The following is a 25,571-nucleotide window of genomic DNA, read 5'->3' on the forward strand; positions in this document are numbered from 1 at the left end:
TTGGGGGGTCTCCAGCTCTGCCTGTGTCACATGGAAGCACGGTAGCTGAGCCGAGGGGATGCGAGTAGAGATGGAGGGGGCTTGAGGGACCGTGGAGGAGAGAACCTGGCTCTTGGAGATAGAACTGGAGATACAGGCGGAGAAAGACAGGCTTGCTTTTTTTTTTTTCTTTCTTTTTTTTTTTTTTTATACACTTCCCAGCCTCCCTTCTGGCTGGGGAGTAGAGGAGCGCGTACAGGGCGCATGAGAAGGGTCAGCGGGCGCCGATAAAGGATGCCACATGCAATATGCTGCATTCGTGTTTTCTGAAGCCTGAGGAAGCTAAGTTATCGCCTGTGATCGATTATGCTGGAGGGGAGCACCTGGTCCGAATGGAAACTGCAGGAAGCGACCAGGGTTGATGCTGCGCCTCCCAAAATCTGTGAGCTGAGTGAGTACAGGGATGCTATAGCGCAATGCTCTGTGCCCGTAGCTATGTGACAGGCTGGAGGGGGGGAGTGGGGAGGATGGAGGATGGAACAGGGGGGGGATCATTCATATGTGCCTATAGATTCCGCTTGATAAGCCGTAGACGCAGTAGGTTCAGAGGACCCTATGTTCATCCTGGAACTGTGTGGCTTTTTCTGTTTATTCTTTGTGCTCACACTCCCTTTTCTGCTCTGCCACTTATCATACATTTAACACAGAGACACGTGTGCACCCACCTCAGCCTTACTGCATTGCCTTTTTGTTATTTTAGCCCCAAATCAACGCATTCATTAGAGAACTTCATTGTGATTTGACGAGAAGAAGGCGCAGGGAGCCTCCGATCACGCGTTTTTTTTTTTTTTTTTGTGTGCGTAATATCCCTGGCGACTGTGAACCATAAAGATAATTAACGTTAGACCTTCCGTTAACATTTGCAGCCCCCCCCCCCCCCCCCCCCCCCCCCCCCCCCCCCCCCCCCCATTCAACCACCTCTCTACATACACACACACACACACACACACGCACACCCTCCCTCCCTCATAAATAGGGGGTGTGGGGAACGGGCTTTGTCGTGTAAGTTGCCAGCTGACCTCAGGGACACAACATCCTTTACCATCCTCACTTTGATCTGGAAATGAATCGGAAACGCTTTGATGGTTAGAGCTGAAGAAGAGGAGAGCAGAAATCTCTGCGCTACAGGCTTTAATGAAACAAAACCACTGCATCACCCTGAAATTTTCTATTTTCTGTGACCACGGGAGTCTTTAACGCATATCCATCTACCTGCACGGGCATCTCTACCCCAGATAGCCCCCACCCCCCCACACTCCCTCCCTCTGTTCACACCCTGGTTTTGTGTGTTCGGAGTGTGCAGTGGTGGTGTGTAACCTGTTGTCACCATCAGCACCACTGCAGTTGGAGGTGTCAGAGCCCAGAGGCGCGGTGAGCCGGGCATCCAGCATCCAGCATCCGAACCGTCACCCAGTGAGTGATGGATGCCTGCTGAGTGGGTGCCACCATGAGCCACGTACACACTCCAGCCCCTTTTTATAATATAGGGGATCCACTGTTTTTTTTTTTTTTTTTTTTACATAGACAGAATAAGCAAAACATGACACGGATGGCTCGCTTTTAACATCCTTGCTTGTGTTTCAGCTGCAGCCCTCGCGTTGTTTTCCAGCCATCAGTTTGTTAAAGCTGCCAGAAGGGATGTAAGGATGTGATCCCTAGAAATTATTATTATTATAATATGCTTTAGACAAATAAAATCAGACGGTGTTTATGTTAGAGGCAGTGGTGCTCAGATAAATAAAGACAGAGCCTCTTCCACACAGGCTTCAGCTTTCTTCCTCACAGGGGCATGGTTAATCGTTGTTGCAAGCAAACATTTGACCTAATTCACATTCTCACACAATAGCAGACTCCTCTCTCTCTCCCCCCATCTCCCTCTCTCTCTACACACACACACGCACGTACACACACACACACACACACACACACACACACACACACACACACACACACACACACACACACACACACACACACACACACACACACTGCTGTTATTTGTGTCACACAGAGGGTGAGGTTTTTGCTCCACATGAACTCCCAGGTGGTTTATCAAAACCTGAGCAGATTGGCAGTGAGGCCAGTGCACACAGGCTGGCTTGTTTAAAGGAGCTCCAGTATTATTAATAATGAACACACATGTAAATGCAGAACATGTTCTGGGAAAATCTAACCCTATTGGTATTGATTTCTAGGGCTAAATGTGTTCCTACTCCGTTTTATTGAGGATTACACCATAATTCCTTGTTGACTTTATGGCCTCATCAGGTGCCAGAAGCTGAAAACATGCAAATCATCATTGTTTACACAGACTAGACTTGTGTTGGAACAGAAGTATGTAAGATTTATTATAAGAAATTGTTTGAGGATGAGATTAGACAAATCTGTTGGCTCTTCTTTTAGATTCTCCAAGATTTTTAGTTTAGATTAGATAGAAGTCAACAGGTGACCCACTGTTGTCATTTACACATTTGTCTAATGTCATGTCTCCTGTGTATCATACAGATACAACCCCATCTACATTTACTACTTTTTTTATGACAAAAGGCTAATTTTGGTACAGTTAATAGGGATCCGCCTCCGTGCTCATTCAAAGATGTGATAAAGGCCTGAAAAACTACATGAGGAATTCTGTGTTTCCTCTGTACAAAAAAATGAATAAGTAACAATAAAAACAAAAACCAAACAAGCCAAAAATAATGTTGGCATTAGTGTCAACTATTGTTGAAATTGTTCAGAATCAGAATTTCCCATCACTAGTTAACACATCTGATAACACAGCTCCACTTCCTTCTCCACATTTGGTCCATCTCTGTGTAAGCAGCACATGTTCAGGGCAACACCTGGTAAATCTGGCCCTGCAGGTAAACGAGTGAGGATGGAGCTCACTGTGGCCTGTGGCAGAGGGGGGTCTACGGGGGAGTGGGGGGGCTTTGTTCAGCGGAAAAAAGCTGCCAGTGGAGGGGCATTTCTTGCTCTGAGCTCTACGTCCAATTGGTTGGCTCAGACAAGGCAGCTCTTGGGCCAGAGATTACACTGCAGTGCTGAGGCGTCACTCTGGCTGAACACCGCAGGCGGAGGCAGGGGGATAGAGGGAGAGAAGAATGGGTGGGGAGGTGTGGACACACAGAGTGAGACGGGGAAAGCTATGAGGATGAGGAAGGAAGGCCAGGAAACCTCGCCGGGGAATGTGACAGCCTCTTCTCATCATCTGCGTTGAGCGTCTTCAAACACCTGCCACAGGACTCCCACGCATGTCTTCCTCCCTCCTCGCTCTCCTTTCTTTTCCTCCACACCTACACCTTTCCCCTTTCTTCTCTCTCCTCATACCCTTTCCGTCTCTTCTCACCTCCTCTGTTGTCAAATCAGCACAGATATAATTACACTCACACTGTTACAACTGGGAATGAATTAAATGATCACTGCCTGTGCTCTGCATATTCTACATAACAGTTCAGAACAAACTGGTGAAAGTGAAGCACCGGTGTCATGTCCATCAGATTATTTATATGGTAACTGCATCCTATAAAATCCAAAAATAATTCATATAGCATTCTGAAAGTATTAAATTATGTACATACTGTTAGAGGATATGACTAATCTCTGTTCAAATGAATCAAGAAAAAAGACAAAATACCTTTTTTCTGGTCAGGAGACACTAATATGGCACTCTCGCTCATAGTCTGCATCGACTAAAAAAAGATAAATTACCACTACGAGCCTTTTATAAAATACCACAGATCTCCATAAAGTCAAGTCCTATTTTTTATCTTACTCTGTCTGTAACACAAAGTCACACAAATAATACGCTGTCAATACTCACAGAGAAAAAGCAAAGCATGGAGGACACTAGAGGAAACTAAAGGGACAGTTGGATTAAATGTGTAGTTCAGTGTAAAATGGGAAAAATGGGCAGTACAGGTCATCATGTGTGTGCTGATATGATGGTCATAAGAGACCCCACCCTCCACTCAGGTGTGTTCATGTCACGCCAGCAGAAAGGGGACACTTGCAAAAGGTAACAGACATAATCATCTTCAATTACATTTTGATCACTACAGCAGCAAAACGCTGTGAAACATTTCATTTCTGCTGTCAAATAGCCTTTTTCTTCTTCTTTTGTCTGAAAAGAGGACTTCATGTTCATATCCTGGATCCATCTGTCATATTTTGTTGAACACTGTTATAATGTGTTCATATGTTGATGGCCTGTGGAGCTCAGAGATGATACCAAAAATGGGTGTTTTAGGAAACTGAAAACAGACGCTGGTATGAGAATATTTTGGCAGGACAGACAGGCTTTGTTGTTGTTAATGAATGCAAAACATAAATTCATGCATTTCTATGCTTCATCAATGGTAGAAAATGCTTTATTATCTAATTTATTACTTGTAACACACAACATCTTGTGTCCAAGGCTTGGGCTGCTATTCAGAGAAGTGACACCATGGCCCACAGACAAACTAATTTGGACTTTGCATACTGTCTGAAAGGAAAACATCTGTGTGGAGTCCACTATGGAAGAACATCGGTGAAGGTGTCAGATTTGATCACAAGTGGAGAAGAAGCAGATGCAGAGAAGTTAAAAAAAAGACAGGCTCCATCCCAAAGTGTGGAGAAAAATCTGTAGTTAGAAACAGATGCCAGGCTTTTGATAATGTGACAGTGTAAAGTATGGGCATAAGGACAGACACTAAAGCATTACCATCCCAAAACTTAAGACAAGACCCTGGACAAACCATGGGGTTTGTTTCAGTCTTGTTTTGCTGATGGACAAGAGAAAACACTGCCAATAAACACACATGAAAACACATTCTCACAGTGGACAGATGGCATGAGTTGACAGAGATTAGATTGTGTTTGTTTGTTTGTTTGGTATTTTTGTTATAGCTCTGTGTCTTTATTTTTATTTTTTGAAACATATTACACTGCCAAGTGTGAGATTGTCTGGCAAGCAGCAATTAAAACAGAAGAAGCAAAAAAGATGTTCCTGTGTGTCCTCCCTGTCTCTGGTTCCATTCTGGTGTCTTTCAGTGTAACAGGTCACTTTTCCTGCTGGCATGTTCAGCTTTGCTGTGACTCACATACAGAATTATTTTGCTTCGGCTTATCTCAGTGTAAAGCAGCTTTAAAATGCAGAATTTTGGATTGTTGTGGTGACAAGTTGTGCATGTAGGCCTAGATTTGTAATAAGATGGGTTGGTGTGCAGACTGTTGATGTAGATGAAAGTGTAACATACACGGCGCCGTAAATCCCTCAGACAAGGTAAAGCAGAAGCCGGAGGCATAATGTCTGTTCACTTCACTGCTTCAGCACTGGACAGGAATTCACACCTTCCCTCTTTTTTAAGCGTCTGCTTTCCTTCTGCCTGTGCACAGTGAATATTTTACTTCTGGTTCCACTGCTTTGTTAACCTACTTAATGTTTTGTAAAGGTTAGATAATTTTGTAATTAAGCACCACTCTGTGACTTCTCACTGCAGATCCCAGTGAGACCGTGGCACTTCCCTGCTTGCATGTGTGTAACGGTGTGAGTGTGAGTGTGTGAGAGCAAGTGAGCGCCAGCGCTCCCACATGGCCTCCATGCAGGACGGGCTGAACTTCACGGCTCCTCCCTACGGCAAGGTCCTGCTGCTGGGTGCTATCGCTGCTGCCTCAGCCTTTGTTGTTACGATCCTCATTGTGGTGCTCTGTGTGGGCTGCCAGAGGTGAGCACGTATGACCACAAACACACACATACAACATGTGGGAATGATCATTCAAAGTGTCTGCAGGTCTTACATTATTTGTGAAGTTTCAAAGTGTTTTTTGTTATCAAACACGACTAAAATTAAATTTTGAGTCCTATTTGTCACAAACTTTTTATGTTAATTTAATTATGTTCATTTCAGTTCGAACACCTCTGTATTAAACCCCACATTTCTGATGTTATTAAGCTTGAAATCTACCACTGATTTTGTTTTCTGTCTCATAATCATATTTCTATTCCTTCTCCTCTGCATGAAACCATAAAACACAACTTAACTTTAAAATGAGATTGAGTCAAGTCATTATCACAATATAAGCTTTTGTTTAGTCTTTTATTTAGTTATTATTTTAAGCTAAAACATTTTCAGATCATGTCAGTGTTTTGTTTCCTTTTATATTTGCATATTTTGATGTTGAATGTTCTTTTTCTAGATGTGTGAAATTTGTCATGTAGTTTAGCACTGCAACCAACCACATGGTTTCTCCAACTTTCACTGAACACCAGCCCTTAAACATGAAATGAATTATGATTTTGATATGTATTGTGAAAACCGTTGTTAAACTGACATTTTAGCTCATATCACCAAGCCCAAAGAGAAAGACAATTTGTGCAAAACTCAGTCTTAAATCTAGCTAAAAATGATCTCAGAAAGGCCTAAAAAAGCATTACACTACCTGCAGTGACCTTGTCATTTCCATTTTTGTGCATGTCTGCACACACATTCATACACATACAAACATGTGTGTCTCTCTGACACACACACGTGCAGTCATAGGATGACTCAGACACACACGGACAGTGACTCACACACAATTTCTGCACTCATACACACACACACACAGACACATACATGCATGTCTGTAGTAAGTGTCAACCTGCGTGACAGAGCTGCTATGTTTGTTCACCACAGGAAGGGGAAGACACACAATGTCCCTGGTGAGAGTGGAAAACACCGTCTCATGGACATGGTAGGTATCAGGCAACATGTTCCTCGTTGTTTTGTTTGTTTCGCAGCTGAAGCAACTCAATTCACCAGGGAACAATATCATTCAGAGGACAGCTCTTCAGTCTTAATTAGCGTTTAACTGGTCCTGTGTGTGTGTGTGTGTTGTCAGGGTATACTCAGGCAGTCCAAGCTGCGGTCCATCAGTAAATCAGACACAGAGATGAACAAGATGAACTGCAATGGCAAAAGTGAGTGCATCTTTCACATACAAAGTCTGACCTGTGAGCTACAAACAGTACATCACTGTTGTCAGGTGAGAACCTCGTTTCTCCTACATGTCGACTTTTTGGGACGCCCAGTCTTCTTTTAGCTGGCGACATCCAGCTGAAGGGCTTGAAGATTTTCTCTCGACCACGTGAGGAGCATGTGATTCAGCTACTATTCTTAAAAGCATAAAAATCCAGAAAATTAGAGATACAATGCCATTACTCAGCGACAACAATGCAGCCCATGACAAGACAAAAGTGGAAAATTAATTGGAAATTTTCAATAGCATCACAAAAGGACATTAAAGAAACAACTACCCACATATATCATGTTTCAGTGTAGGCGATTAAGTTTCATTCAGACTTTTTTTTTTTTTTTTACCAGTCCATGAGAACAAATAAAAATGAAAAAAATCCTTTAAAAAAATGCAAAAGATTTAGTTAGATCAGGCAAAACCATGCTGTAATAAGATCTGAAGACATTTTAGAGGACAAATTCACCCTAAAACCGAATTCACATCACATTTACGACTCAGCCTTCTTCTACTGCACTGTTCAGTCTAGATTTATGAACATGCATCTCTCTCCCTCAAAGACAGAAATCAGAGAGCCAAGACAAATCCTGGAGCTCCATCACTGACAGTCAACAGGGAACTGCGTTTGTGGGCACAGTGACAGTAGCCTGAGAGGGTTTGAAGAAATATAAGCATATGTCCTGCTTCATACTTGTCCTGTTTCCACTGCGGTGGAATGAGGCCAGTTTGGATGCGTGTTCTCAAACATCGACGTCAGTTCCCAGTTCACTGTCAACTCCAGATTTTCTCCTTCCTCTGAGAGATTTATTCATGCTCACAAACGGCCATTGAACGGCCAGAGGAGTGATGTATGTGAATTCTGTTTGATGCTGGACGTTGGCTGTATGGACAGTAATAGAAGGCTATATGTGCCTTGTAGAGGCATCTAAAAACACACGTCCAGCCAGCATGGACCTTCTGCTGCTGCCCAGCTACCGGTCTAACTCTGACCTTCGTTCTCAAGGCAGGCAGCTTCCCCAGATCCCCTCTGGGACTGGAGAGGACGGCGAGCACACTTATTCTGAAGTGGGCCGGCGCTCCTCCACCTCACGTACTGACGATGCCCTCTACGCCATGGTAGGCAGGGCTGGGCAGACGGACACTCCAGCCCCTCCGGCTGTACCTGCCAACACTCCGGCGCCTCCGGATCCAGATGGGGACGTGGAAGGGGGACTGCCCGAACCCGAAGCCCAGGTCATGTCTCCACCACACCCTCCAGAGACGGCAGAGTACGCCTGCGTCAGGAAGCTGAGGAAGGCCGACAAGGCGCCGCAAAAGAGAGACAGCGGGACGGATATGGGGGAGCCGCCGGCGCCGCCTCCACGACATGCCCCGCCGTCACATCCTGCCCCTCCTCCGCCACACCCTCACAGCACCAAGTTGCCCCGTAGAAACGTTGACACCTTTAACGTCCCATCTTTCCCAAAGGTTAGTAGTAGATGTTTACAACTGTTTAGAAAGCAACTCAATATGAAGGCTTACTCCTAAACATCTGAACACAACTGCGTAGTGTTTCCATGACGACTGAGCTCTGATGAAAGACTGAAACTCATCAATTGTAACAAACAAACAAACACAGTTTGCTATTTTTGGTCAAAGGCAGTTCAAGGGGAAATTCAGCTTCAACATAGTGTCATGTATGTTATTTTTTGTTATATATAATTTATGTAAGAGAGGTCATTTCAGGTCATCAGCAGCTCACTCTTTGGGAAAGTAAGGATTAGATTAAAGATATAAATATGTGTTTTAGGTGAAGTGTGATAAATATGAGTGTGAGAAGGAAAATATGAAGTTTCGGGTGATTCCAACAAAGATAAATATGAACATGACAGATGTATGACTGAAGTAGAGGAGGACATTCAGACACAGAAGATGTATTTTATACTTCACACACTGGTCTGAAAGTCTTATATTGTCAAAGTTGTTGTAAATTCATTGACAGCTGCATTTCCATGTGTAACCAGTCATGGGGAAGTACTCAGATTTTTTATACTACTTCCATAAAAATATCAATACTACGCTGTAAAAAATAATCTGTTAAGTAAAAGTCCTGTATTTAAAACCTTAAGAACGAAAGTATGAGCATTCAAATATACTTTTTTGCAGCTAAAATAAAAGTGCAGACCCATCTCAGAATAATCTATGGAAGTGGATTATAAATATTGATAGATTAATACATTCATCTTTAATGTTACAGGTGGTAATGGTGGGGATTGTATCAATTACTGGGCATACTGCTAAAAGCTTAATCTATAAAAAACAAACCAGTGTGCCAGACAGTCTCACGTTTACCAGTGTAGGATCCAGTATTCGTTTAAACATGTGGACAGACAGCTAGGGATTGAACCAGCAACCTCCAGGGTTATGACTGTCCTGCTTTCCCTTCTGAGCCACGTCGGCCTGAATAAAGGACAAATCTGTAATAAAGAAATGTAAGTGTAGTGGAGTGACAAGTACAATACTTGGCCCCTAAATGTAGGAAAGTAGAAGTAAAGGAACAGAAAATGGAAATACTCACGTTAAGATGGTACTTGAGTAAAAGTACTTAGTTCCATTTCAGCTCGGTGTATAACATATGAGTGTGTGTTAAATATGTCATCAGGATGACATATTAATATGCAGTTTGTTGTCCAGTTAGTGTGAGCAGGGTCTGCAGAGTATTTCCATCAGATTTCCTGTTTCCTGCCTTATTGTGCCAGAGCTGCATTTTTCCTGCTCTCAGCTACATCATGCATGGTGTTGTGATATGTTAGCACTTCTGTAGAGATTCCTTTGAAGTCTGGGCAGTGAGCTGTGTTTATTTGTTGGAGAGTTCTTGGTGATAGTGGGGTATTTCTGCTCTCAGCAGTGTCACCTCCTCCATATGTTCGCAGCAGCAGGAGTGTAGGCAGACTGCCTGCTTTTACTGTGGATACGAGGCTGCGTACTCCCCTCCAGGTGACAGTGGGAGACCATTTGCTGCCCTGTGTGAGGTCAGCGAGGTTGCACTATCTACTGTGACCTACGTTCAGGAACACGCACAGTTCACAGGCTTACATGTGTACGCAGTCTGCTCGCAGGGCTGTTCAGCACTGATTTGCCTGTGGATGACGCAACATGTTGAAATTGAGTCATCCAGAATATACGCACATGCAAGCTCCACCTTTCAGGGAAAATCTGTTGAGTACTGTATGAAATACATCCAGGAGGTTTCTAATGTCAGCTTTGTGCTATCACACTGGTTTGTAGGAGCTGATTCATTTGTCCTGTGTGTGCACCTGTTAGGGTGTCGTTATTTCCTTAAATGTTAATTCATCAGTGAAGCATCAAAGAATATGTGCATGAAGTATGAACACAGACGAGCTCTGGCCCAAATGTAATTTGTTTTTCTATTGACAGGAAGTGATGTTTATGGGCAATGGTGAGCAGTACATCTGGAAGCCTCCAGAGGAAGACGATATCATTATGCTCCAAAATAAGGGTCTGGGCCAGTTGGGCGCTCACACAATGGAGAATATACAGCCGTCTGCTGCTGCGGTGAGACACCACACTTCATCCAGTTTACATATTTAAGTGCATTATTTCATCTTATTGTCCCACTGTCCCCCCAAACTTTATTTTCTGTAGCCTTAAATGGTCAAAATTTTTATTTAGTCAACACATTCTATATCTGCAAAACCCTCAAAAATTCATATCACTCTTAAACTGATTACTGAGCCAAATTTTAACAGGTTTACGTGATCAAAAATATGTGAGAACATTATTTAAAAAAATAATGGTCTGTGGGTTTTGATGTAGAACTGGATAATATTGGCAAAACATGAAATCTCATTTTCATATGGACTAAATTCATCGGTGCACTAAACATGATTCGGGATAGTTTTCTTTATCAAAACTACCTGTTATTAACAATATAAAAAAAGCACACAAAAGGGCTTTAATGTGCATCATTTGGATAAAAAAAAGTTTAGCTCAATCTCTGCACCTCTTTTAAGAAGTGACTGGACTAATAGAGTTGACTTAACATTAATGTATTACAACCAACCAACAGGTTGCATTTTTAATTATTGTCGAAGATGAAGCACAAATCTTCATTTTGCAATTGATAAATTAAAGTGTTTTTTCATAGTGTTCAAAAACAAAAACTCGGTCATTTGAGATAATTGAATATATTGTCCAGTCCTACTATGGATCAGGTTTTATTGCATAAGTGATACTTATAGAGCTACTGACATGGCCTGTTTTACACTGTTCGCTCAGTGATGTGTCTCTGATCGCAGGTGGCTGAGATGTACTCTAAAGTGTGCAAACCGGGAAAGAAGAAGAGAGCTGTTCCGGGGTCTCCTCCAGCTAATCCTGGCTTCCGGACCTTGGGGCGTGGTGACCGGGACCGAGACCGGGATGGGGGTTTTAGTGTAGTGGTCAAACCCCAGACATGGGCCCCTCAGGAGGGCAAAGCGGTCGGAGGGCCCCTTGACGATCACTGCTATGAGTCTATTGGGACCGAGGAGTACGATCCAGCCTATGAGAACATGGAAGGTGCAGGTGGCTGGAAGCGAGAGAGGCCTCCCAACACGTGTGCCACCCTGCGGCCAAGGAGGAAGAAGGGCCAGCAGCCCTTACAGCAGCAGCAGCCCCCTCCGCCGCCGCCCACACAGCAGACCCCCAAGTTACAGCACCTGCCTGCCAAAGCCCTGCTGCTGCCGGGGGAGAACCTGTACGAGAGCATCGGTGACCTGAAGCAGGGCTCCGCCACCTCCAGCACCACCACCATCTTCACATTCAACGATGGCATGGAGATGTATGTAACAGGGCTCTGAGGCGGCGGCTGCACTGTGACCCCCTTTCCTTCCAACAAGGAGCTGAGCTAACACCACAAAGAGTGACGGCTGAGCCCCTGTCATGCTCACCCACACATACTGTTTACATTCAAGTCATAACGTCATGCCTTCGACAGGCTCCAGAGGCCTTGGGGCAAAAATGTTGATCTGTTATGACCTGGGCTGAATACTATAGTCCAAACTATAAACCTTACATGGAATCCAAAGGTAATGAATAATAAATGAGCACAAGAACATTGCAGAGAAATCTGTAGGTAACAGTAGCACTTCTGTTTTACGGAAAATGTGTGCAAAGCACAACGAAGTAAAAAGCCTAAATTCTTTCTCAATTCTAGCGGGTAAAATAGTCGTTTATCTGGTCCTAGAGGGCCCCCTGTTTGGGGAAACGGCTCATCATTGTGTGAATCTTTCGGTAGCACTTAGTCTGTCGTGAACAGGCCTTCCCTGTAGTCGGTCAAGATGTGATTCAGGATGGAATTTAACTATTATCAAGGAATGAATTACTAATCAAAATACTTGAAAGCTCAGGGACCAAGAGAAACAATTATGAGAGTATTCTAACAAAACTGCACACATTTTGCATTCCTCCTAAAAGCTTCGACTAATTTAGACCATTTTCACATTGACAAACCGATCAGATACTTCCCTCTGTCATGTTTTGTTTCATCTACATGGACTGAACACTGTCTCCACTGCCGTCTGTAAATGAAGTGTTTTACTTTGTTGATCCTGTTTCTGCACTTTGCCTGCTACAAGTTGCATGCTAAAAAAGCGAAAAACAAACAAAAAATCAAGCACTGTCATGTGGTACCTATATGAATGTCTTTTTTTTTCTATTGTTGTTGGTTGTTTTTTTTGTTTTGTTTTGTTTTTTTAGTGTGTTGCTTTATTTCTCTGTAGAGCACAATTCCAGTTAGAGTAAGGATGTTTGTAGCTCAGTGGGACTCTGTGATGCAGATAGGAGTGTTGCTTTTCTCTCCTCCTGTGCCGGCAAACTCACTCAGTACAGATGAAACAAGACTAAAGAGAACTGCTCGAGTCCTAAAGATGGAGACAGTCCACTCAAACCGCCCGCCCCTCCTTCTCTCTGCTCAGTCTTCACTCATGTCTGTGGACCGTTCATTGACATAGTCCCTGCCTTGTGGTCATTTGAATCTGCTTGGGTTTCACCATAGTGCAGCTTGGAAAGCTACAGTAGAACTGATGTGTATTAGCAAATGTCATGTCCCATCATCACTCCATCGATGAACACTCTCCTCTCTCTATTATCAGTGTTAAAATATAGCAGCGTTGCAGAAATGACAAAAATGTGAAGCAATGTTTTGCTAAGCAGCAGAGCATCACCCTGAGGATAACACACACAAAATTACATTTAATCCTGGACAGTAATGATGAAATCGTTTGACCAAATATCCCCAGCAAACAATGTGATTATACTGTATGTTGATGCAATGTGTATGTAAATTACAAAAGAGAAAGAATAAATATATCATCAGTGTCAAGAAATCTATCTTTTTCTATTATGTTTAATTGTGTTTTGGAATGACTTATCTTGTGACACAAACTGCAAAACAGCTGCAATGTAAATTTCAGTGTATTCTGTTTGTTGTTTTTTGAAGCCATGAAGCTACGGTGTGTTCTTGGAAAGCCCAGCTAAGTTAAATGTGGCAGCTAATGTTGTGTGTTTGCTATTCAGACTACAGGGTCTTGTACTCGAAGCGTGTAATTAAGTGCTAAGTGCAAAAGATTGTAATGTTTTATATCAAGATTACTATTCATGAAATGTCAGTCAAGTTTATACTTTTGTAATAAAGTGGCACTTTAAAAAAACATGCTTTATCTCATAGTCTCAGTTATTAAGATGGAAGGAGAGCAGGATTTTCCTTGAAATTTGCTGAGTGACGTTGGTGACGACTTCCTCTCAGGTCTTAAAATCACTAAGAGCTTTTGTGAACAGTTCACTCTGTCATCTGCTGCAGGAGAATAAAGGGCTATTTTTAATTTAAACCTGTGCTTCTGATCTGAAAAGCTGCCTGTAGGTTCATGTCTTCAGTCTTGTCAAAGGGGAAGAAAAATATTTTTACACTTCTATTTCTAGGGACAAAGACAACATTTGTAGAACATTAACATATTTGCACCTATTACTTGATGTTTGACGCTGCTCTGTTTTCTTTTGTCCCCTGATTCTTTTGTGTACAAGCTTACAACCTCATTGCACATGGAATATATATGTGTGTGTGTGTGTGTGTGTGTGAGTAGCCTCCCCATGTTTTTTTTATCTGTGTGAACGTCTGTGTGCACGTGCACATGTGCCAGAGTAGTGGGGTCTGTGTCTGAGTAGCTGTGGAGGGGAGAAAAAAAAAATAGGTCACCCCTTAAAACAAAAAGCTTGCAGTCAACATCGCAAGCGTCTGCTGAATTTTCATTGGTGGGCTTGTCTCCATGGTAACAGGTTAACCTTGAGGCAGTAGTCACATGGGCAAGCGAGTCTTCTGCTGTCTTGGAGAATACAGCGTGCGTCGTATGACATCCGTGATCACAGTGTCACCCGCTTGGTGAAGAGCGATTGCACACACAAAAACAGCCCAAACCAGCATGTAGGAGCAGGATGTAGGTGTGAAGATGATACAACGTTCACAGCTTATGTGATGTGTTAATCACACAGTGTGGAACATGAATGACTGAATAAATACATGAATGATACACAGTCAGCGTTCAACGACAGGCTGTGACAGTGAAAAGACACAGCATCAGAGGGGGAGAGGAGATAACACTGAGCATAAGGTCACAAACCGGCTGGGGAATCACATTATTACCAACCAGCGGCTCATAACAGGGATCACGAGGCACATTTGGAATAAACACTGTGAACAAAACAGGGAGGGCAAACTGGGAGGCTTCAGGTTTTTACTGCTCATCTTAGAACCCTGAAATCACATTGTAATGAGTATTTCACATCTTAATAACTAAGTATTCAAACACTGAATTCTGAGTTCCACAGGATTATTTACATCCTTGCACAACTGCTGTTCTTCATGTTAAATCTCATATGGATTTACTTTTATAAGTGAAGTATTTAAGGTGAGTCTGTATGGATTCTTCTGGACTATAAAGAGACTGGTTTCTCAGAGGGACACACTATAAATCAATGAGACAGAAGCTAAATGTGAGCTATACTGACCCCTTCAGGCTTTTAGGAGCATCACACAGGGGGAGTTGAACTGAGCTGAGCTGAGTTGAGCGGCCTGTGTCTGAACCCTGAGAATCAGAGGAGCGTGGAAATATTCAGAAATGAGCGTGTGACCATCCGTGACCTCGCAGGGATGGTCTGATTCACACCGTGCCGATCCATCTGGACACACATGGAGCTACAGTCAATTTCCAGCAGAAGTAGAAAAAGGCAGTGAGAACTGAAACTGAATCTGAAAGAAGATTTTTTTTACACCCTGAATTTGAGATTTCTGATGTAACTTCTAGCATTTTACTCCTGTACTAGTACGTTCAGTTGTAAGACTTAGACTTGTGAAAAAAATGTGTGTTTAAATATAAAATTCAGTGAAGTTTACATAATATTTGTGTATATTACATGTAAAAAAAATGCCGTTAAGCAGCAAAAATTATGAATAAGTTTATCTCAGAACATAATCTTGTAGTATATTTCACTATATAATAATATATTGCATTATTATATGTCAAAGGTAATGGCACTGTTTCATCTGTGATTCATGATAGGAGGACAAAACACTCAATTCATCAGTCACATCAGTACAAAATTTCATGTCCAGTACACCAAGGTGAATATTTTTTGCTGATCTGCGCCTGAAGAAGAGGATGTTTGACAGCGAGGTTTTCAAGTAGTGTCGGTTCTGTCTTTCACAGAGGCTCACAGATGTGTGTGTCAGTACGACGGCTGATCCTGGTCCTCGTCATCGCTCCAGCCGTCAGACCCGTCTGTCCCAAAGTAGCGGTCTCCAAAGTCCCCTGAAAACACACAACATGAGCTCAGAGCTGTTGGATGGAGGAGTGTCATCAACTGACGAACAAGAAAAGAACAAGGCATGATTTGGCGAAAAGAACTAGTTTGTGTACGACCGCATAAACACTGTGAAATGGTATTCTATAACAGGCTAAATATGACAAGCGCTCACTTGAAATTTAAAGTGACGTGACCATAAAATTAGAATCTGCTGGGACATGAAATAAAATTTGTCAAGGTTCAATAGAGACATCCACTTTCCTTTCTGCCCTTTAAAAAATGTGGAGACAAATCAAATGCTAACAAAATGCTTATAAATGTGTATTTAGTTGGGGGTTTTATACGTTTGATTTAGTGTTTTTATTTGTTCCACACTAAATAATATGTAAAGATATACTTAAATGTTATCCATGTAATGTCTGGGCTATAATTCTCAATCTCCAAATGGCGTATCATAGTGTCTCATCTCATATATCTTCATTAAAAACTGCTACTGAAATGATTGAATGATTAGATTAAACATAACTTTAATTCTGGTTGATGACAGATAGTTTCACATGTGTTCAATTAGTCACAAAGGCCTCAAGATTTCATTGTTTAGTAAAAAAAAAAGAACAAATCCCTTACCGATACCAGGAATTACATGTAAAAAGTCATCCAGGCTCTTGTCGACAGCAGAGGTGATGATTTTGACCTTTGGGAAAGCGTAGGCCACAGAATGCACCCCGAGCTCCGCCATTAACAGCGACACCAGCACGATCTTATCCTCCTGCACCTCATGGTCCTGATCAGACAAATATACAAGCAAAAAGCATTAATCACCTCTGAATTGTTACAGGCGGTTAATGAGTTAATGACATTCCTCTTTACAGCAGCACACTAACATAACATACGAAAACTTCTCATCAGTAACCACAGTGATGAGTCGTAAACCCCAGAGGAGCGGGCTCCTCCTGTTGTCGTGCTGAGGAGTAATGATGTTAATCTCCACCCACCAATAGGACTCGAACTGCCATCATGGCAGCAGCGCCTGTAGAGACTGTGCTGTCCATTAGGATGACATGATCTTCACTGATGTCTTTGGGCAGACGCAGGTAATGCAGCTGGAGAGGCCAGAGAGGAGGAGACAGGTTACCATGGCTACAAAAGCAGGAAGGGTAGTTACCAGGGAGACACACATCATGTGGAAGAATGAAAATAAATTAAAAAATAACAATCAAAACATTTTTATCTTTTCTTTGGTGTGATTCCCAATACACAACATCCTAAAAGTTGTCAAAAGCATCTCACATGTTTTAGCAACAAAAGAGTCATGTATTTACCTCTGGTTCGCCCGAGTCAAGGTTGGTCTGGATGAGGATCTTGCCGATGCGGACGTCCTTGCACACCGCCCTCAGCGCAGGCTCCATGGTCTCACCCGCTCTGAGGATCGACACACCGGTGATCTGTGGAGACGAGACAGGAGTGCAAGTGTGACGACTGAAACCCAGAGGACAGAAACACCGGACTGGAAGTTTAAACAGGACCTTCACTTAAAACAGGAGCATCACTCACCCCTTTGCCATTGTAACTGCGGCCCTCGTACTCCTGGCCCTGCGGAGTCTGAACTACACATGTCTGGTGAAAGATACAGAACGTCACAGATGGAATTTCAAACCACAAATACTCCTGCATTTACTGAGTGTAACTACTACAGGTGAAGTGCAGGCACAATGTAAACAGATTTCCCCTTAGAGACTCTGGGCCAGATCTACTAAAGGTTTGTGTGTATAAAAGTGTGTGCAAACTCATTGCACACACAAAAAAATGTACAAAGTGATTTACTAACAATGCGCACTAAGGGTTGCATCTTTCAAAGGTGCAAAATAGCGCGTCTGCATCCAGTTAGTATGTTTTCCACAATGAATATGCAATATCGGGCGTTTACACGCAATTGTGCGTGTGCTGGGAGGAGAAAACGTAAATATATTAATTTAGCCCACACAAAGCGATTTATCAAACCCGGAAGCAATTTTGCTCATAGAAACTGCGTCTCTATTTAACACGTCTCAAAGGGAGGTGCAAACACATTGTATGAATAATTGCGCACACATGGCTGTGGATATTGTCACAAGAAAGAGACATCGAAACGCTGAAACAAGATGCAGAGAACGCATTTTTCGCCCTTGTGTGAACATTTTTGGAATGACGGAAGAAAAATTAATTGAGACATATGCCCCTCCACACACACACACTTTACAGGACTGTTGTACTAAATGTTACTTTTCCACTTAATCTGATGATTGTGATTAAACATATGGACTGACGTTAGGCTATAGTGCGCCTGACAGTCATTCAATCCAGCCCCCTCCCATACACACACCTCTAAAATGAATCCGGCACCTCTGCCCTTGCGTCTGGATCATTCCAGCGCACTGTTTCCATTAGTGCTGGTGTATCCCAGGTTGCCAGACGTTTCGCACCCAGGCCATCTCATGCTCCATGCTCCCGTAACTCAGAGGAGTTTTTCCAGTGTATTGTCTCCATGACAACAACCAGTAGCGCACGCAAAATCCTCATTTAAATAAGGTGGTCTCCAAAACTTTGCACCTGTTGTCATTTGCGCAGGCAATCTTAGTAAATCACCCACAAACCGCGGTTCAACCCCACAAGCAAAATTTTAGATTGCACATGCAAATTAGTACACTCAAATTGGGATCTTAGTAGAGCTGGCCCAAAGAGAAAAGATAAGATTTTCTGTATTGGCACAGTTATCAGTGTAAACTGATGTTCAGGCAGCTACTGACATGGTATCAAACCTGTATGTTATCAACATTTTCCATACAGTTTTGAAAGTAATAAAACACAATGACTCATGAAAAATCTTTATTTCTGATCTGTTGTGGTGTGGTGATGTGCTTAAAAGCTCCTTTTCTGTGTGTAAATTCAATCTTTGATGACTGAGACTTGAGGATGGTTTGCTTAAAAGCCTTCCATTCCCGCAGTTATTATGAATAAAAGAAGGAATCAAATCATGAAGACACAAAATAAGGAACTGAGATATTGTGAAAAGGAAAATGTGAAATCATTGACTTAATGCTATTTCCTCCTAACAATGTAAAAAATATGTGACAATAACTGTGATCAGATCAAAGCAGGATTGTCTTGCATGTCTCTGCACCTGGACTTTTAGAGCAAAATAAATGTATGTAAATGCTGCTGTGGCTAAGTTAAGATTTTATAAGAAGTTAAAGTCATTAATTATTCTTATACAGAGAACATGTACCCACCTTAGACGGCAGGAACGTCAGAGCATGTTCTATGAGCAGTCGCATTAACCTCTTTGAATAGAAGATGAACTCATCTCGACTTGTCTCTTTGTTCCTGCGTTACAGAAACAGGAACATTTATGTATTCATATGTATTGTATAGGAACATGACTAGAACATGGAGATAAAGCTGTTGATGAGTGGAGGACGTTACCTGATGATGGTGTGCAGGCCTCTGACCTGTGGTGTACTCTCTAACACACTGAGGGTCTGAGGCAGAGGCTGATTCTGCTGAGCCGAGGCCAGGAGCGCCCTGACAACAACCAAACAACATGTTTTCACAAACATAAGGGATTTCATCTTTATCAAACACTTAAATATACTCCTACACTGAAGATGTTTAGATTCACATGAATATTCCACTGTCATTCTAAAAAAAAAAATTATACACACACACACACACACACACGCATATACACGTCTTTCTATAAGTGGAGCATTTTCCATCTAAAACACGTCGAATATGCTGCTTTGATTCTCTTTATGTGAAAATTCTTTAGGCACGTACACAGCACATTCAGAACGACACATTTTGTCAGCTTTACCCTTGGATATATTATGGTTTTACTGCAGGATTCAACTCACAGTGTTTACCTACCTGTAAACATTATGAAAGAGGATATCAACAAGTTAATAAATAATGAAAAGCTAACGTTTACAAGTAGTTTGAGGGAATGAAAGAGGGAGGCTGCATTCATCCAATGAAAACCCTTTTTTTTTTAAATGGGACTATGGGTCGCTTCATGTAAAGAAGAACTATAGTGTAAGATTGATTTTCATTTGACATGTAAACAGCTTATTAGGAGTTTAGTCTTTTTTATTTTAGGAAAAGAACTGGAATATTTTATCATTAGACCTGCATGATTTGGTAAAAAATAAATATTGTGAGAAATATTGCAATTTTTAATTTCAAGTCTACAGAGTTGGTTTTGACGAAAATTGCACAGATTCCACCTCAGACCGACATGCTTAAAAACCCTACTACAACAAAAAAATGCAGTGACTTTCATTTTGCATGTTTTACACAATACCTCTCTGTATAATGTCATTACATGTGATAACAAAATATCACCATGCAGCAGAGATTGACTTTATTAATTCTCATTTCTGCAGTTTGATCACCCTAATTCTCCATAATCTGAATCTTTAACTTATGAATGTCTTTTGTGAGGGGATAAATGCACTATGATATGGGAATTTCAATAGTTATTCGATTAATTGCAGTTTGTGGAGAAAGAAAAATGTCAGTTTATAAGGTATAATGTTGATTGTAAAGGGTCAGAGAGAGGCAAACCAGAACATAATGTTTAACATTCAACATAGAAAGCAGAGAAAGGAAAAGGCAAAAGTCCATATGAGCATATGAGCATACCTGACGCTGAGCTCACGCTGCACAGAGAGAAGTTCAGAGAGAAACAGTGACTTAAGATGCAGATACAGAAAAACAGTTCAGGTGATAAGAAACTACAAAAAAAGCGAATCAGGTGATGGGGAATCTCAGACTTCCTTTCAGTTTGGTTGCTGGGCAAACAGGAGTGTACGTTTTTGTCTATATGTTTCCAGTTGCTGACACATGGTGGCGCCACTGTTCAAGATACCATCAGTGTTATTGGCCTCTTACCTCCTCCAGCTGACTGTGAACATGCTGGACTATCAGGTCAATGGCCACCATGTTCCCACCGCCTTAAAGGGAGTAAAGACAAAAGACAAGTGGAGACGTTCCTGATGTTCTTTGTTCACATGGATAGAACATGCCACAGCTTTTTTTTTTTTGTGTCACACCTCTTGGCACAACGATATCAGCCAGCCTCATAGTTGGTTCGATATACTGCTCAAACGCCGGCTTCACAAACTTGTTGTATTGCTTAATGACGCCTTCGATGTCCCGTCCACGCTCTGTGATGTCCCTGCGCAGTCGACGGACCAACCGGATGTCAGAGTCTGTGTCCACAAAGATTTTCATATCCAGGAGCTGAAGGCAGGAAGAGAAAAGACCCCGGAATGGTTCAGTAATATTCACTTCACCAAAGCAGCTGCACAAACAGCAGGACCTGGTTGCGGTTACTTTGAAAAGAAAGGAAAATATTGCCGTACCTGGAGAAGCTCTTTGTCCGCAAAAGACATAATTCCTTCAAATATGATTACACTGGCACCATAGACATTTTTCTGCATGAAGAGGAGAGAAAAATGAGACTGTCTTCAAAAGAGAAGCTGCTCTAAAAGCTGCTTTATGAAGAGGTTTTACAAGATTACAAAATCACTTTAAAAAAACATTTTCTATATAAAAACAGTATTTAATTTGGGAATAGAATACATTTTCAGTTAGAGGCGTTCCAGTAAGATAACTGACTGCTTTGTGTCTTTTACTGTTTTTTATTAAATCCAAAGAACATCGCCTGTCTGTTCTTTTGTGGTGTAACATTCTGACAAAGCAATCAGAATGCATATTTAATGTTTAATTCACATTCAGTACAAACAGCAGACTGACTGACTTACCCAGTCTTTCTGTCTCCTGTGTGTGGTGAAATCGTACACTGGAATTTTCACACTCTTGCCCTGTTTGAGTTTTCGCAGAGTGGCGACCAGAAGCTCAAAATCAAACGCCCCTGGATGGTCGAAGTTGTAGTCATTGTTTGCTGCCAGGGCCTGTTCTTCAGGAGATAAAACCTGTAAAAAAAAAAAAAAAAAGGAGATAAGGTGAAATCCTCAGCTTTTACTCAATCTCTAACAAAAAAATATACATCAAGCGAGTAAGTTATGATGTATTTTAAGGAACATTTTGTCTATATTCATGTATTTTGCTCTTTTTGCTCTATTGTTTCTTTTGTTACATTGTAAATCACACTATTTATGGCACTACTTCTCATTATGTGGACAATACTCTATATTCTTCCCCATCGCCGCAGGCAGGAAACTTACTGAAAGCAACACAAACAAACATGAGAGTGAACGTCCCTCAGAATGACATAATTCTGAAAAGGAAAAAGACTTTGACTGAGCTTGGACCTGAAAGAGGGGCCACTTCTGTCACGTGGAATAAGAGTAATTACATGTTTAGATTTAGTCATTTTGACCATATTAATATGTTGGCTCTTTTTGCTACTTTAGCTGAAAAGAGTTTTGTATTTACCTTTTTCTTTTATACACATTAATATTGTATGTCTTATCACATGCTTAGTGCAGTGAGTACATCTCAAATTAATAAAAAATAAGCCTTTCCGTGTGGAAATGTTATATAAATGATGTATTTATTTATTCATTTATTAACTTCCAGAAAACACGAGGAGTTCACTAATGATGAAACTGAAATTCAGAGGCCAAGACCAGATATTCTTTCTCATCTTTGTGAATAAACACACGAGGTACTGCACGAAATGTCAGGTTGGATAATATATAATATGTTATACACTGTAATCCATAAAGTTAGAATAAAAATAGTTTTAGCTCTTCTCATGAAATGATTGTGACAATGTGATTTATTCTTGAAAGATAAAGTCTAACTGGGACTCAGTATGTAATCATTACACCAGGTCAAAGGTCATTACTGATGTGTATAAATAAGAAGAAAAAGGAGGAATGTGTCTGAAAACAATGTTATTATAATGTTATGGGCAACAGCGTATATAATTATGTTATTGACTGTATCTATGTCTGTTCTGTCCCCCTTTGTTATTATTAATTAATTTTATTTATTGTATTTTATACTTTTTTGTGTCTTATTAGTGTACATTGGATTAAAAATGAATTTACATTAATGTGCTATATTGTTATATGTTTCCCTGTCCTGATAAAAAATAACCTATATTGAGCTATGAGATGAGAAGCTGCAGCTTTGAAGTTGTGTGTCCTATATTCTATGGGCATGTGTGTTTATGTGCATTTCTATTAAAAGGCAAAGTCAGAGCTAGGCAGGGATTATCTTTTCAGGTCAGTGTAACAGCTCATGACACTTATGATTAATGAGAGATTCTGCTGGGCTCATTCAGAATAAATACAGGTCACATGGATGTTGATTTCACTCATGCACAAGCTGTTACTCAAAGCCGTGACAGCTTTGACATGGGATGAAATTTCACATCACGGTTTTTCTACATTCACTAAACATTTCAGATTTTTCCCTACAATAAACCAACAGATGATTGGTAATAACCAAATAAAATAAGACAAGACTGCATGACCAAGTCTCACCTTGTAGAAAGAATCCATAGACAACAGCACAACCCACGGCACATCCAGAGCCTCAATGATCTTATTGGCCACGGTGGTCTTCCCTGAGGCACTGCCCCCACACAACCCTGCAGATCAACGCAGCGTTTCAATGGCCCATTATGTGTGTTTTTCAGAGTGTATCTAATTTTGTCTGGCGGTATGCGTGTGTGATAGTGGTTTAAGTGTTTATGGGTATAATAAGACAGAATGGGACAAGAGCACAGGTTGTGGAGCTCAAAGCCACAACTTGGCAAAGCAAGAAGACTAAAACATCATCTCAGAGTGTCATACCGATGACAAAGGCCTCTTTTGACTGAGCGCCGTGCTCGTCATACCACGGAGGTCGGCCGGCGGTGTAGATGGTACGGGTGCCTGTGCGGAGCAGAGGAGGCTCCGTTTTACTCATTGAGGTAGTGCTCTTCCTGCGAGGGGCCCCAGCGGGTGGCAGGAGCCGGTCTAGCGAGTCCTCCCCACTCCCACTGCAAAACAGCAAACGGCAGGACAGGTTAGAGCCTGAACCACTGATGAATACTGACACAGCAGGGTTCAGCACTTACAGGTTTACATTAAGGTTTAGGGATCAGACACTGATCAGCCATAACATTATGACCACTGACAGGAGTAACATTAATAATATAGGTTATTTTTAGTACAGTGGTTCCTTTCACTGGGTTGGATATATTAGGCAGCAAGTGAACATTTAGTCCTTGAAGCTCATGTCAATGTAAGGAACTGAGTGACTTTGACCAGGTCCATATTGTAACGGTGATGACTGGGTCAGAACATCTCCACAGCTACAGGTCTTGTTGGGTGTTCCTGGTCTGCAGTGCTGAGTGCCGACCAAAAATGGATTAAGGATCCCAATCTCAGGACAATTAATCATCTGTGGGAGGTGCTGGACAAATAAATCTGATCCATGCAGGTCCACTTCTCTACTTCCAGGACTTCAGGGATCTGCTGCTAACGTCTTGATCCAGATACCACACACACACCTTCAGAGGTCTGGTGGAGTCTAGGCCTCGGGTCAGAGCTGGTTTTGTAGAAAAAGGAGAACTTACATAATATTAGACAGGTGGCAACAATGTTCTGGTCCCATAGATGCTGGATTAGTTGAGATCCAGTTGTTCTTTAAATACTTTTGGTACATCCTAAAGACTTTACACTGGGAATGAAAAAGACCATCACAATTTCTCCTTTGTCAAAGTTGCTCACATCCATACTCCTGTCCATTTTGCTGTTTCCAACACATCCACTGTTCACTTGCTGTTTAATATATCCCACCCACTGACAGGTCCCATTATAATGGGATAACTCAAATTCCCATCACTTTACCTGTCAGTGGTCAGAATGTTAATTATCTTTGGATGAATGTTATGGTGTAAGTCTAAAAGGACAAATGAACTGTCAAACCATGTGAGAATCAGAAATGGGTTTTGGTGAACTGTGCTTTGAATGCCTTAAGATTTGTTAAGGCATAAATTTGCTAAGAACTGCGAAGTTTGATATTTTAACATTTGAACATTAGTTAAAGTAAGTGAAATTTTAGTCTCGATTCTGAAAATGGTATTTGACACACACACAAAAAAAAACACCTAAACTAAAAGGGAAGTGAATCATCTTTTCAGGAGATTCCAAGGGCAAATATGGTTTTATATATTTTATTAGAGCCCAAGAACTGAATGAATGACCCTGTGGATCTGTTAGTTATTTGACTTTATTTTTTATTTTGTGTGGATAGCCCGCGTTAGTGAAATTAATTTGAAAATATAACTTTGCAAACTGTCGACAAGCTTCATACGCGAAGAAACTGAACAGCGGCAAAACTTCCCTAAGAAGGACTTTAGTTTGATTTACAACAATTATTTAGATAAAGTATTTCGATCAATATAAAAAATGACTAAACTGACATTATGATACGAAAGAAAAACGGGATCACAATTATTGAATTGTGTTTTCAAGAAAGTTTCATACATTCCCAGTTTACATGAACACACTGAACAAGACAGAACAAAACTGGACAGACGAAAACAGAGATGTGGTCGGTCAAAGGGCATCTATCAGTCAATGACAAAAGAGAAGGAAAATGACATAAACAATAATAAAATATCCCCTTCCTTTTATGCACCAAAACTTTTAGTTTCCAAAGATAATTACACAAAAAGATGTTAATAAACTCCTCAGAGC

At 41.4% G+C, this 25,571-nt stretch overlaps 2 protein-coding genes across 5 annotated transcripts in view; one reads left to right on the plus strand and one right to left on the minus strand.

Moving 5' to 3' along the window:
• Positions 1-15,492, plus strand: LOC115421865 (uncharacterized). Of its 2 annotated transcripts, none has more exons than XM_030137856.1 (7): positions 1-430; positions 5,523-5,747; positions 6,699-6,756; positions 6,904-6,982; positions 8,039-8,502; positions 10,453-10,590; positions 11,334-15,492. In XM_030137856.1, the coding sequence occupies exons 2-7, from the start codon at positions 5,614-5,616 to the stop codon at positions 11,871-11,873; spliced, it is 1,413 nt and encodes a 470-aa protein (XP_029993716.1). In that variant the 5' UTR covers positions 1-430; positions 5,523-5,613; the 3' UTR covers positions 11,874-15,492. The 2 variants fall into 2 exon arrangements, with proteins under 2 accessions (XP_029993716.1, XP_029993718.1); XM_030137858.1 differs by having other exon boundaries at positions 8,156-8,502.
• The window catches only part of uckl1a (uridine-cytidine kinase 1-like 1a), a 15,142-nt gene continuing 4,358 nt past the window's right edge, over positions 14,788-25,571 (minus strand). For all 3 annotated transcript variants that reach the window (XM_030137839.1, XM_030137841.1, XM_030137842.1), the window contains exons 2-15: positions 23,679-23,866; positions 23,367-23,473; positions 21,675-21,845; positions 21,273-21,344; positions 20,961-21,150; positions 20,800-20,861; positions 20,551-20,567; positions 19,333-19,431; positions 19,140-19,233; positions 17,425-17,487; positions 17,193-17,315; positions 16,866-16,973; positions 16,498-16,654; positions 14,788-15,875 (exon numbers count right to left, since the gene is read on the minus strand). In XM_030137839.1, coding sequence (XP_029993699.1) covers positions 15,793-15,875; positions 16,498-16,654; positions 16,866-16,973; positions 17,193-17,315; positions 17,425-17,487; positions 19,140-19,233; positions 19,333-19,431; positions 20,551-20,567; positions 20,800-20,861; positions 20,961-21,150; positions 21,273-21,344; positions 21,675-21,845; positions 23,367-23,473; positions 23,679-23,866 — 1,534 coding nt within the window. In that variant the 3' untranslated portion in view covers positions 14,788-15,792. The remainder of the gene's footprint in view (positions 15,876-16,497; positions 16,655-16,865; positions 16,974-17,192; positions 17,316-17,424; positions 17,488-19,139; positions 19,234-19,332; positions 19,432-20,550; positions 20,568-20,799; positions 20,862-20,960; positions 21,151-21,272; positions 21,345-21,674; positions 21,846-23,366; positions 23,474-23,678; positions 23,867-25,571) is intronic.

The sequence above is a fragment of the Sphaeramia orbicularis genome, chromosome 7, assembly GCF_902148855.1.
Source record: "Sphaeramia orbicularis chromosome 7, fSphaOr1.1, whole genome shotgun sequence".
Lineage (NCBI taxonomy): Eukaryota > Metazoa > Chordata > Actinopteri > Kurtiformes > Apogonidae > Sphaeramia > Sphaeramia orbicularis.

Excerpts from the sequence above, each read along its gene's own strand:
- LOC115421865 (XM_030137856.1), top strand. The coding sequence starts at position 5,614 with ATGGCCTCCATGCAGGACGGGCTGAACTTCACGGCTCCTCCCTACGGC. Across the intron at positions 6,983-8,038 it reads GATGAACTGCAATGGCAAAA|GCAGGCAGCTTCCCCAGATC; the intron begins GTGAGTGCATCT and ends TTCGTTCTCAAG. Across the intron at positions 8,503-10,452 it reads ACGTCCCATCTTTCCCAAAG|GAAGTGATGTTTATGGGCAA; the intron begins GTTAGTAGTAGA and ends TTCTATTGACAG.